The 12,658-nt window shown below is 31.8% G+C and overlaps 1 protein-coding gene and 1 long non-coding RNA gene across 4 annotated transcripts in view; one reads left to right on the forward strand and one right to left on the reverse strand.

Moving 5' to 3' along the window:
* HOOK3 (hook microtubule tethering protein 3) overlaps positions 1 to 12,087 on the forward strand; it is a 176,191-nt gene extending 164,104 nt beyond the window's left edge. For all 3 annotated transcript variants that reach the window (XM_077152641.1, XM_077152638.1, XM_077152639.1), the window contains 3 exons: positions 776 to 880; positions 1,045 to 1,116; positions 3,817 to 12,087. In XM_077152641.1, coding sequence (XP_077008756.1) covers positions 776 to 880; positions 1,045 to 1,116; positions 3,817 to 3,957 — 318 coding nt within the window. In that variant the 3' untranslated portion in view covers positions 3,958 to 12,087. The remainder of the gene's footprint in view (positions 1 to 775; positions 881 to 1,044; positions 1,117 to 3,816) is intronic.
* Positions 1 to 12,658, reverse strand: part of LOC143677085 (uncharacterized) — a 63,873-nt gene that overhangs the window by 29,527 nt on the left and 21,688 nt on the right. The gene's annotated exons all lie outside the window — the stretch shown is intronic.

The following is a 12,658-nucleotide window of genomic DNA, read 5'->3' on the forward strand; positions in this document are numbered from 1 at the left end:
TGTGAAAGCTTTATCATTATTCAATCATCTTCAAGAAACATGGCTACTAGAACACAGCCCTACATTTTCAGGCAGTTCCCTCCAGCCGCTCCTTTACATCTTGAGTAACAAGGTGATACCTACTTAATGCATAAGAAAGGGGTAAATGGGTTTTTATTGTTCTATTCTTTAAAGTTTTTTATAGGTTGGAACATTTCCTTAGTAAAAGTGTTGGGGGAAAGAACAAAAAGACCTTTTCCAGAATACTTCTAGCTGGCCAGCCCAGAATTGCATCAACTGTCCAAGCCTAAAGAAGAGAGGCTTAAATCAGTCAAGATCCACTTCCTGAAATAAGCTCCTGTTCAGAGACAGATGGCTACCTGAATCATATCAGAGCTCTGTTAGGGAGAAAGAGAAAAAGAGTAGACAACTGTTTGTGGTGTCTGCTTTAGTATTATAATTTTAAGCCAGAAATGGTTATTATAACTGATTATTTTATTTAGTAAGTTGCAAGAATTGAATATTATGTCATCATACATTCAAATTTTAAAGGATCCTTGTAAGATTGCCTTTGATTGTCACAGGTATTATTATTTTTTTTTTAGTAACTTTTTCTTTAGATGTTATGATATCTTTTTTTTTTACATGGGCAGGCACTGGGAATCAAACACGGGTGTTGGGTCTCTGGTATGACAGGCCAGAATTCTGCCACTGAGCCGCCATTACACCGCCCAGATGTTATGATATCCTTTTAAGTTTGAGGTTTTTAAAATTTTTCTTTGAATGCTTTTTGCAGGTTATTCGTACATTAGATCCTAAACAGAATCAAGGAGCCGCACCAGAAATACAAGCTCTTAAAAACCAACTCCAGGAACGAGACCGACTGTTCCATTCGTTAGAGGTAGTTTTCTGTTCTATACAGTAAAATATTTATGTTTTGAGTCTCCATCCTCTAGGAACTGTGCTATATTAGACAAAAATTTTATCCATGGATGTGGACAGTTACTTGTAAGTATTTTACTGATATTGAATTATTTTGTATCTTTACCTGTGCTTGTTTTATAGAAAGAATATGAAAAAACAAAGAGCCAGAGAGAGATGGAGGAGAAATATATTGTTAGTGCCTGGTACAATATGGTAAGAAAATAGCTCTTTGAAACAGATTTTAAACTTCAGTGAATATTATACTTTTTTTTTATTGCCTTTACTGTAAATGTAATTCTAATGAATGAATTTGGAAGTAATTTCTATCCTAGCAAAAATTAACAAACCCTAATACCAAGCTTAGGACTGAAAAGCAAATATGAGAACCATCATAAATAAGATTAGGGCACTTTGAACACATTATTTTCTCTAGAGGAGTTTGATTTGTTGAAATTTAAATGTCTGTTTGATTTCTGTCCCTCAGAGCTATTTATCCTATTGGTAAGAGACTTTAATAATAATATCTAAAGACAGATGAAGTGGCTTTTGTTTTCTGGCCTATTTCAGTGTCCTTTAGACTGAGTGCCACTTAGACTGAGGATAAGTTATCTCATGGGGTTTGGAGAATGTTAACTGTGCCAGACCCTGGGCCACTAGGGGTTTTTAAATTGAATATCCCAACACACACACAAAATGTTTAATATACTGTAGGGAAAACCAAATGTTTATCAAGAGTCTGGGCTTCAGTAAGATTTTATGGTTATGAATAAGCTGTGAATTTTGGAGACATCTATACCTTCTTCTTCATTTTTTTTCCTTGATGTTTGACATTCCTTTTCTTTTTTGTTCTTCTTCCCAGTAAGACTACTGCTTCTAGCTTATCAAAATGTTAGTAGCTTTATACAGATAATTGGACCAGATTTCTTTCAGCACCCCTCTGACCCTGTAGTTTTGTTGTTAGCACAATACCAGTTTCTATTTTACAGTTAAAATTGATATTGCCTCTTAAAGGTTAATTTCCGAGTCCTCCTAATAATGTGGTTTGCTCTTTGTCAAAAATTCAAAAATTTTATGACATCATGTTCATTTCTATATTTGCCTTTGTTAAAAGTATATTTAAGAAGTTCTCTGGAAATTAGTCCTGATTCCAGCTATTATGTCTCTTCTTTGTGCTTCTTAAAGCTTAAGGTCTGCAGCTTGGAGCGCTACACTTCAATCTTTATTAGTAATTTCATGTTCTTGATTGATTTTTAAGACTTTACATATATTGTGGGGTTTTTTTTTGGCTTTTATTTTTTTGGGTGGGTGGTCCCGGAATCAAATGGGTCTCCTGCATGAAAGGCGAGCATTCTACCACTGAACCACCTGTGCTTCCCTATATATTGTGTTTTTTATGGACTCAAATTTATTATTCTCTGTACTAAAGAATAGTCCTAATTTTCAGCTCTCCAGAGATTAAAGAATAACTTCAAATAAACTCATACAAGTTATTTTCAGATAAAATAACCAGTAACAGTATTGATATTCATAAGGTTCTGCATCTCAAACAATTTAAATGGAAGAGAAGATGATGAGTGCTGGAAATAGGTATTAACTACCTCAGAGAATGGCTGTATGATGACAAAGATACATAGGTCCTAAAAGTATAAAAAGAATTTGAATAAATTGCTTGAAATGTGAAAATGAAAAAAAGTATATTTTAAATAAAATATAATTTTAAGTACATTATGGGTTAATAAATTAATGATTAACAATACATATTTGTCAATTTATTCAAAAAATTTTAAGTGTTTTGATTGCAAATTGAGTGAAAAACATGTTCTGGATTTTCTTATTACGAAAATAGAGAAATCTTGTATTTTGGAGGGATTTTTTGTAGACTGAAATTAATACTAAAAGTATAAAGTCAGACCAGTGTTCTCCCTAGAAATTAACAAGTGAAGCTTCTAGTCTCCTGTCTTTGTACAGTTCTTTCTGGGAAAGCGGGATCTCTTTTTTATGTAACCTGGTCTTATCTACCTATTATTTCGTTTCTCCCAATTGCTTATTTTTTTCTTAACTTCCACTTGCTCCCTTTGGTTTACTTGTTTCTAGTTACTTGTGAGATTAGACAACAGCTTTCAGTCTTAATGTTTCTTTGACTAGGATTTTTCACATCCTTGTCAAATGAGTACTAAAACAACTTTTTTCCTAATCTACTCACAGACTTCTGCCTTTAATAAAGTATTACTATTATTGTGATTGTTACTATTCCCCCAAGTTCAGAGAGCACCAGATTTCCTCCGTCCTGTTGAGATAGTCAGGGCCGCTACGTTGGCTCCTCACCCTCCTAAGCTAGCGTCTCCTGTCTTCAAGAAAGACCCCCTGCATCTCAGCTGAGCCCCCTTGTTTGGGCTGTTAGCAACTTTTCTTAATTTGCTTGAGAATACAAGTCTGCCAGAAATGAAGAAAAGCAACTTGGTGGTGGTATGTATTATACCTAAAGTGGCTTCCCACCTTAGGAAATACGTGCATTTGAGTGTTTCCATTCTAAAGAAATCCAGTGATTTCCAAAACCCCATGTGAATCAACTGCTACTAATCAATTACACTTTTTTCTTAGAAAATCACTTCATACATTTGATTTTAAGGGAAATACAGTTCAGTGTCAGTGATTCAAAAAAATCTGTCTTCATTACCTATCGTTTTAGTTGTTGTAAATTCAGAAAAATAAGCCTTAATTTTCCCAAAAGAAGATTTGTACCAAATTGATGGATTAAAATGCTTCTACAAGATAAGATTTTTATTCTATAATGAAAATAATTATATTCCTAATTGTGCCTTATGAAGTAAAATAACAAATTCTGCATGATGCGGTTATCTTTTGTGAAACTGTTCCATTATGTTTTCATTGATTAATTTTTTCCTATTATAGGGAATGACTCTGCATAAAAAGGCAGCTGAAGACAGACTTGCTAGCACAGGTTCAGGCCAGTCATTTCTGGCTAGGCAAAGACAAGCAACCAGCACAAGAAGATCTTATCCTGGCCATGTTCAACCAGCCACAGCCAGGTAGAAAAGTCTTGCATTAGAAATAAAAAACAACCTGCATTCAGAGCATACTTCTGTTACATATAACAACGTTTCAGGAAATTCAGCCAGCTTATATTTTGTCTCCAGTCTATGTTAGTTGTTTCTCACTTGAGGACTTTTTCTCCTGTATCCGTAATGTTTTAATTTCTTTGTCCTTTATTTTGTAGTCCTTTCGGTTCCTTTTAATGTGCCAAAATTTTTTAAATGCTCAGTAAAAGTGTTGTAAAATAGTGTATTACTTTTCTTTGTATGAAAATGTCCTCTTCCCCAGTGATGTAGGCTTTATAATGAATTAAATTTTCTGCCAATAATTGATATACAATTTATATTCTTTATTGTGCCTATGTGTTACCATGCTTTATAAGAATGTCTTTGTTTAAAGGGAATTAATCTTTTTATGATGTATTAATCTGTGTTTTAAATTGTTTTCCAAATGCACTTCAAATAACTTGCATATTTACTGTATAAAATAGTTGGCAGGTGCACTTTTTGCAAAGACATAAATACAGTGGCAGAGGTGCTAATGAAATCTTAACTAAGGCACCTGGTGGAACTATTTAAAGGAAAAAAAATGAGTTTTCACATTGTTTTATAGGAAATTAAATTTGTCCAAAGATTTGGAGACTATTTTTAAAACATAAATACATAGAATTTCATTATTTCCTGGTATCTTGTGTGCTGACAGATGCAAATGCATTGGCAAGGTTATTTAGGAGGAAATTATGAAAGAAATCAGGCAGTGCATTAATTTTTTCTTCTTTTAGAATATTACTGTAATTGAGGATCAAGTGTCAAATGTGGCTGATATTTATAGTTTCAAATGCCTTCTGTATCTAAAAAAATTTTTTCATAAATTTGCAAGAAATAGGTAGCCTGACTTTTTTTGGGCAATTTCCTTGTTGACTTGTGCCTCATTTGTTTTACTTATTCTTTAATATATGCCCTTCCATTTCTCAATAGTTCCTAATATTTAACTTAACATCAATCAGTAAGATAAATAAGTGACTTCTTTTGTGTGTGATGTTTTATGGCAGGTCTCTTACATTTTTTCTTAATTCTATCCACTAGTCCAGGTTTTTGTTACTGAATAGATTCTCCAGGATAACTTGGTTGCTTCACAGTCCTCACATTTGTTCACAAATTGTTAACATTTATTTACATCCATGAATGGCTGCCAAATAATTAATGACTGTAAAGCACTTTGATTATATAAGTGCTATATAAATGTGAAATACCATTTATTTGAAAATGAAATGCTTTCTGCCTAATTTTCCATATTGACTTCTTTAATAAGTATTTGGTCTCAAATGATGTTAAGTTCCTCTCTGTAGCCCATTTTTTCTTATACCATAGCCCATTTTTAAAAAAAAAAAAATAATTTCTGAACTTAGGTTTATTATTATTACTATTTTTTAAAGATGGGTCACCTAATAAGAGTGTTTTATTTCATGCACTTGCTATTTGAAAGTTTCATTTAGTTCTGTGCATTAATGCAGGTAAATAACTTTATATCAAGCTAAATGTGATTAAGAATTTTCAAAAACTATATTCAAAATTTTGATTTAAATCCCTCTTTTTAAAATAAGAACAGTTGATCTACAGTTAGTAGTATTTTCATTTGTGCTCAGAATTTGCACTTGAAGAAAGGTATTTAGAATATACACAGAAATGATTCCATTGATTTAGCTAATATTTTTTACAGTAAATAAAGAAGTGTGAGTGTAATATGAACATTTTAAGCAACAGTGGAGAGAGCCACCTAAGTAGAATGCTTTGTGAGCTTTCAGGAGGCCAAGCAGACAAAAAACAACATATAAAATTTTGGCGATAAAAGATTTTTAAATATTTATTTAAAGTGGTTCTTATCCCTTTATTTTACAAAAGCATAAGGAGTCAATTGTTTTCAAAACAAATTAGGGCTTGAACACTAACCTCAGTAAAATTTAAATTATTGGGAAATTTCATCTGCAGATGAAGATTACTGAAAGAGTCTGTGAGCTACTTCATTAAAGGGATCATGTTCCATGAGATAAGAGGTTTTATTATTCTCTGTTTATTGCCCCTGTGCTGGTCTCCTACCTAACTACCCACCTAGATACATTTCTCTAAGTGAGTCAGAAAGGTGCCAAGCTTTTTAGAAGGAGGTTTTCCTTCTACTTTTTCGTCAGCATCCTACTGCATGCTTCTAGTGGGACCCAGTCATGTCATCAGCAGTGGAGTCAGTACAGTGTTACTGCACTGGTAGAGTGAGCCATCACTACAGTGTCTGAATTCTTATAAACAAAAAGCTTAATTTCAGTTTTTATTCTAACCAGGGTAAGAATATACAAAGTAAATCACCGAAAGAATATTAAAGCATAGTAGCATTTATGTTCCACAGTGTATATTTAACAAGTTTGTAATAAAAAAAATCAGCAAATATAGTCATTTACCACATCTAAAAGAAAGAATAAAGTAATGCAATTGAACATATTTTGAAAGAAATTTCAAAAACTTGATTATATCTTTTTTATTTTATTATATGTATTATATGTTTTAGGGAAGGAAGGAGGGAGAAAAGGAAATAGATAAAGAGAGAAAGAAAGAGAAGATAGGAGAAGGAATAGAAGAGGGAGAGAAGAAATAGGGAGGAGGAGGGAAATGGGGGCAGGAGGTCAGCTCTAAGATGGAAAGTCAAGGCAACTTCCTCTGACATTTTCTCTAGAATGATCTGGATGAAGATTTGGGGGACAGATGGGGAGTGTGGTGCTTTCCTCCTCTCCTGAGTATATATTTTTAATTCATCTGTCTAATTTACTTCATATTAACCAAGGAAAAGAAGTCCCTAAATATAAGGCCCATGTTCCAAATTTATCATATTTGAATTATTTCCATTGCCTATCCCTAGACTGGTAAAATTGGCTTAATGTGATGATCAGATTATAATTAGATTATAATAAAGATAGTATTATAGTCTAATGTTTTGAGGTTTTATTGTTTTGCTTCTTTAATGAAAGTTCAGTTGTACAAATTAAGCTAAATATTATCCAGTCAGAAACCTCAGCCTATATATTTCATTAGTCCTCACAAGTGAATGAAAATCCATGCTGTGTGTGGATAGATCAGCAGTAAAGGATTGTTAAATGAAAGAATTAGTTTAATGATATTACATGTTAAAAACTGAAAATCATTATCCCATTGTAAGAATTATCTTGAAACAAAATTTAAATTTTAAAATTCTCTTATCTCTTAACTGTCTGCATTTAATCTCCAGTTGCCCAAATCCAGAAATGTTACAATTATCCCCAATTGGAACATGTCAGATTTATCTGAAAAAAAAAAACACCCATAGCCCACAGTGAGTGGAGACCTAGTTCGTTTACAACTATGTGGAAAAGAACATGTTTGATCCCCAAGTAGTAACAGGAAAGTGCATCTTGCTTTTTGCTAAGGATAAAATAACAACACGAAGACAAAATGCTTTGTGTTGTCTATTCTTTAAACTATGGAAAATATTTTGACTTCCAGCTTTATATTATGAAGGGACTCTGCATAGAAATGACCGCCAGACTGATGCAGCATTGCACTTCTGAACAGTGAGGCCGTGTTATCCTTAAGTGTGATGAAAGAATGCACCAAACAAAATAAAATGGTTATCAGATTCTTTGAAAATTATTTTAACATGTTTTTATTTTTCCCTTTTTTTAAATTAAAAGGGTTTTCCATTCAATAATCTCTTTTCCTTTAGCCCAGCTGTCACAATGGCAGCTTATTTTGGTAGTTGTTCAACCCAGTTCCATTACATTTAGAAAGAAGTTTCAGAACTTATTCTTTTAACTGTAGTGATTTGCATATTTTATATCATGAAAATTTTTATATGAAGAAGGCTATAATCAATGTATTTGTCATCCAATGTTTTACTTTCTATAAAGCATAATTTAAGTAATAATTGGTGTATGTTCCTTTTATTGAAAAATTTGAAAATGTTTTATTGTCCAGTTTCAGGGCAGTAATGTTATAAAGTTTGCAGTAAGTACTCCTCAGTTCTCAGAAGCTTAAAAAACAAAATAATATGCTGGTGACACATGATTTCTGTCCCCCAAATACAGAAGTATTAATATTTAGCTTCCTTTTTATAAAATGAAGGACAGCACAAATGTGATGGCATCCATCTCTTTTAAATTTTCACTTACATTCTAGGGAAGTACGTACTGATTATTTTCTTTTTAAATAGTCTTCTATCAATATAGTTCCCATGTATCATCTTTGTGAATATAGAAACTTGTGAAACTTATATTTAATGTTGTCCTAAAACATGAATATCCTTACATTACACTAAAATAATCAGGAGCACTAGTTTATTTTAAGAAACAGATCTGAGCCTGATTATGGCAAGTATATTTTTGCAGTTGTGAGGGTGATAAATGTTTCCTAATGATTGTATATAAGGATCATATGTTGTCGCTCTTTTATTATTTTTCTGTTTTCATATATTTTCCAACAATATTCTTTAAGATTATGTTTGCACACTGTATATAAGTGAGGATAGAAGTCCAAGAAAGTCACAGACGTTTGTTAAGGCAAGTCTATTCCTACAGAGTAGAATGGATTATCAGGAGGAGAAGTGACCTAATTATAAACAGGTATCCAGGCAAATGGAAGGACTAAGACAATGAAATCTTATACCATCTTAACAAACGTTGCTAAAGTATTAGTTTACATAAATCTTCTTTTATACTCTATCAGTCGATTAAAAAGAATAGACTATTTTCTAATTGTCCTTTTCACTAGGCATTAACTAGGTACACAGTGACTGTGTATGTTTATTAGTGGAAGGGAAGGCATCTGTTTTCAGTTTTAGAATGTTAACCCATTACTAAGTCTAATATAAGTAGTGAATTTATGTTAACCCATTACTAAATCTTAAGTATCCTTTAGCCACTTAAGAATACTGTGCTTTGATGAGATGAGAAGAAATCTGTAGTACCTAAAAATCATGACAACTAACAGTTATCTAGATCTGCCACTTCATCTAGTTTCCAACCCTAGCCTCACTTTCATGTCTCCCTTAATTAAACATACTAGGCTCAACAAAGGTTTATTTAAAGTGAGAATGAAAGCAGACTTTTCTTTTCTAATTTTCAAGGAAAACCTTTATGTACTTGATACATTACAACCAGACTCTGAATTAGGTGCTAAGAGTCTGAAGATGAAATCTCAAAGGTGTCCACTGCCTCAAAATTTTAGGCCTGTGGGACTATTAAATATCCTGAGTTATATGTACTTAGAACTTAAAGGGTGAATCAGTTTTCATAAGAGCAACATCAGAGTGAGGAAAATAAAACTACCAAAGCGTACTAAGGCTTTAATGTATGTAAGAGACTTCTGAGCAAGGGTTATCGCTTTAAGAGATCTCTAAATTGATGAAGGAAAATAGTTTAGCAATTATAAAATTAATAGCAGGGACTCATATTTATTCTTGGTACATCTGTCAACCTATGGGCAGTGATTTCATTACTATGTATACATACTACAGTGCTTATTTTAAGTACATCACTATTAGATATGTCGCAACATTATTTACTATTACCTTTAATCATTTATGTATTATTTATACTTTAATGCAAGAGTCAAAGCACTTTACTAATATTAAATAATTATTTTCTCTCTCTCTCCTTTTTTGGCATATTCTATTAATATCTTTTCCACTAGGATTCTTTTCCTTACTCCCCTTCTAAATGTCTTAATCTTCTTTGGCTTCCTATTAATCTATATGAGTAGATTCTAGACTTGCGTTGTCCAATTCAGTAGTCACTAGTCACATGTGGCAATTTACAAAATTTAGTTCTTCAGTAACACTAGCCACATTTTGGGTACTTAGTAGCCAAATATGATTAGTGATTACCATATTGGACAGCACAGCTATAGAACATTTCCATTATATCAGAAACTGCTATTTGACAACACTGTAATGCCCAAAGTGAAAATAGGACAAGATAAGGCAATCAATTAAGTTATAACCCAGAGAGATTTTACAACCATAGTTGATGGAAGCAATTTTCTCACAAGAATTAATACTAACCCTTTTTAAGAACCTTGGAAAAATCAAAACTCCATTCTTTTGAGTTAGTTTTCCATATATATATATTTAAAGTTCTCAGCACTTTATTTTTCAAGGGTTATATTTAAATCATTTCATAAACCATTACTTAGTATCTTCAGAGTTTTCCTTTTTATATACTCCTTTTTGAAAATAGATAAAATATAGTGTCTAACTTATCAAGCAGGAACTGATAAATGCTTAGTTTACTTTCAAATGCAAGTTGATAAACTTCATCATAGCCTTCATTTCTACTACTTTTACTTTATAGATCTGTTGAAATTTGTCAACATTTTATTTCTGCCTCTTTAAACATTTGTCCATAAAGTCACATTTGATCATCTTCCACCTCAAAGGAACACCAAGATTCCAATAATTTCCTTATTTTTCTTCATAGCTTCCTGATTTTTTTAACTTGTACTATGAATCAAATTAAGTTTCATGTATGAAGCAAACATTTACTATTCCAATGACTTAGTTAATGATTTTAATAATTATTAATTTACTTGGCCTGTTACTAACGTGCTTAACATAATTAAAAGGATCTGTACAGATGGATCTTTGATTTTTTTTAATGCAATAAGGGACTAATCATTCTTTCGTGTCAGTTTGGTGCTTAGTTAGAATCATACTATTAGGAAGTCATAAATGCTTTCCTTTTCCTTTTCAAATTTTTTTATTCAAGCGACAAACTTGATCCAATAGAGTCAGATTACAAGCAAATTATGATGAAATTCTTGCATAGTCAAATACAGAAGAATAAATGGTGTGATTTGAGTTTATTTTCTTTCATGGCCTAATTTATTATGCATTCTACAGAGACTCATTAGTTAAGGGAAATTTTTCAATATGCTTCAAATAAGAAATAGCACTTTTGTATAAATACAGGAAATGTCTGTACACAAATGCCAATCAAAGATTTGAGGCCTTGTAATTATTTTTAATAGTAGTATTTTTTATTTTTTAAAAGCCTTAGTTATTTAATATTCAAATGCACTTGAATGTCATTGCTGTCACTAATTTTGCTGTTTACAAGTTCTGTACAGTTCAGAATGCTTTGTACTCAGAAGAATGAAGAATGATTTCCAGGTTTATCTTGTTTTGCAGTTTTCATGTTTTGACAATGGCTCACCATTTGTACCACCTTATTTTTAGTTGTATAATGAAATGGTAAAATTCATACTAATTTAGTAATTTGCCTTATATTGATTAATGAATGCTATTAAAAATTTGGGGATAGAGGCTTTTCCCCCCATAGTAGTTTTAAAACTTTTCAGATGAGCTGGAAAACACCTTAGCACATTGGAGTTGGAGTTGTACTGATTACAGTCCCAGCTCTAAAGCCTTATAACTCATGTCTTAAGTATTATAGGTTGTTCTGTGAATTGTTGTTAGTTTGGTATTTGATGTCGTAGTTATCCACCTGGCATTTTAGCCTTTGAAAAGGGATACTGTCTGGTATATTTCTATTTCTGGTTGACTGGAATTTACAATTTCATTCTTTGTAATTGTATTTAAAAAATGATGTCCACGTAAAATTTAAGACTCTAAATTTCTCACATCACAAATGGAATAAGGACAGATTTAGCAACATTGTACATAATGAAATCCAAAAACATTTTTTTTCCACCTGTTTCCAGAGTTCACCAACTTTTTTATGTGTTAAGATTGTTGAATATTCTCACTGTTTTATCTGGGGTGAACAACTTGTTAGAGAACCTAAGTTAGAAATTTTTAAATCACAAAAACAAAGTCCAAGAAATCACAGGAGATGGATTTTAAATTTTTGAAATGTTACATTTTGTTTCTTTTTCATATCACATATGCATTTTAATTTTACAATTGCCAATTTGTTATGGTATTAATTATATGTATGTGTTTATATATGCATATAATATGTATATGTATATGAAGAATAAAGTTAAGATTTGGTCAAACTATATTTTCCCATTCAAGTACAAAAAATGTTTTCAAGGCTGCAAAAAGTGTACAGTTGTTAAACAAGTTGTAAATAAAGACTTGCATAAAAATTCAGTTTAGAATTTTTTTCTGCTCTTAAGTGGTGATAAGCACATAATCAATAATCAGTTAATATTCATTTTTAACTAGGTTTTAAAAATTATGTATTGTTCATACAATGAAGTACAATCTAACAATTGCTGAAATACATTTCTATCTATATCAGATAAAACAACAATACATGAATAAGCAAGTTGTGGAATGTTACATGCAACCTGATACCACTGATATAATGAACAAAAATCTTACACATTTTATATGGATACATACAAATGTTTTAATAGTGATAAGAGCCAAGAGAAGTATAATCACCAAATTTTAAGAGCATGGTTATTTCTGGGGAGGGAAGATGAAATAAAGTGGAAAGGGGGATTCAATCTCTATTAGTCAAAGTTCTCCAGAAAACAGAGCCAAAAGGCATATATATAAATATTATGAGATTTATTATAGGAATTGGCTCAGGCAACTATGGGTATTGGCAAGACTGAATTCCATAGGGCAGGCCACAAGTTGGAAACTCTGATTCATTTCACTTTTTATTTGGTACTTGCCATAGTATCTGCACTTGTCAGGATTCTACAGAAAC

This window comes from Tamandua tetradactyla, chromosome 3, assembly GCF_023851605.1.
Source record: "Tamandua tetradactyla isolate mTamTet1 chromosome 3, mTamTet1.pri, whole genome shotgun sequence".
NCBI classification, from domain to species: Eukaryota; Metazoa; Chordata; class Mammalia; order Pilosa; family Myrmecophagidae; genus Tamandua; species Tamandua tetradactyla.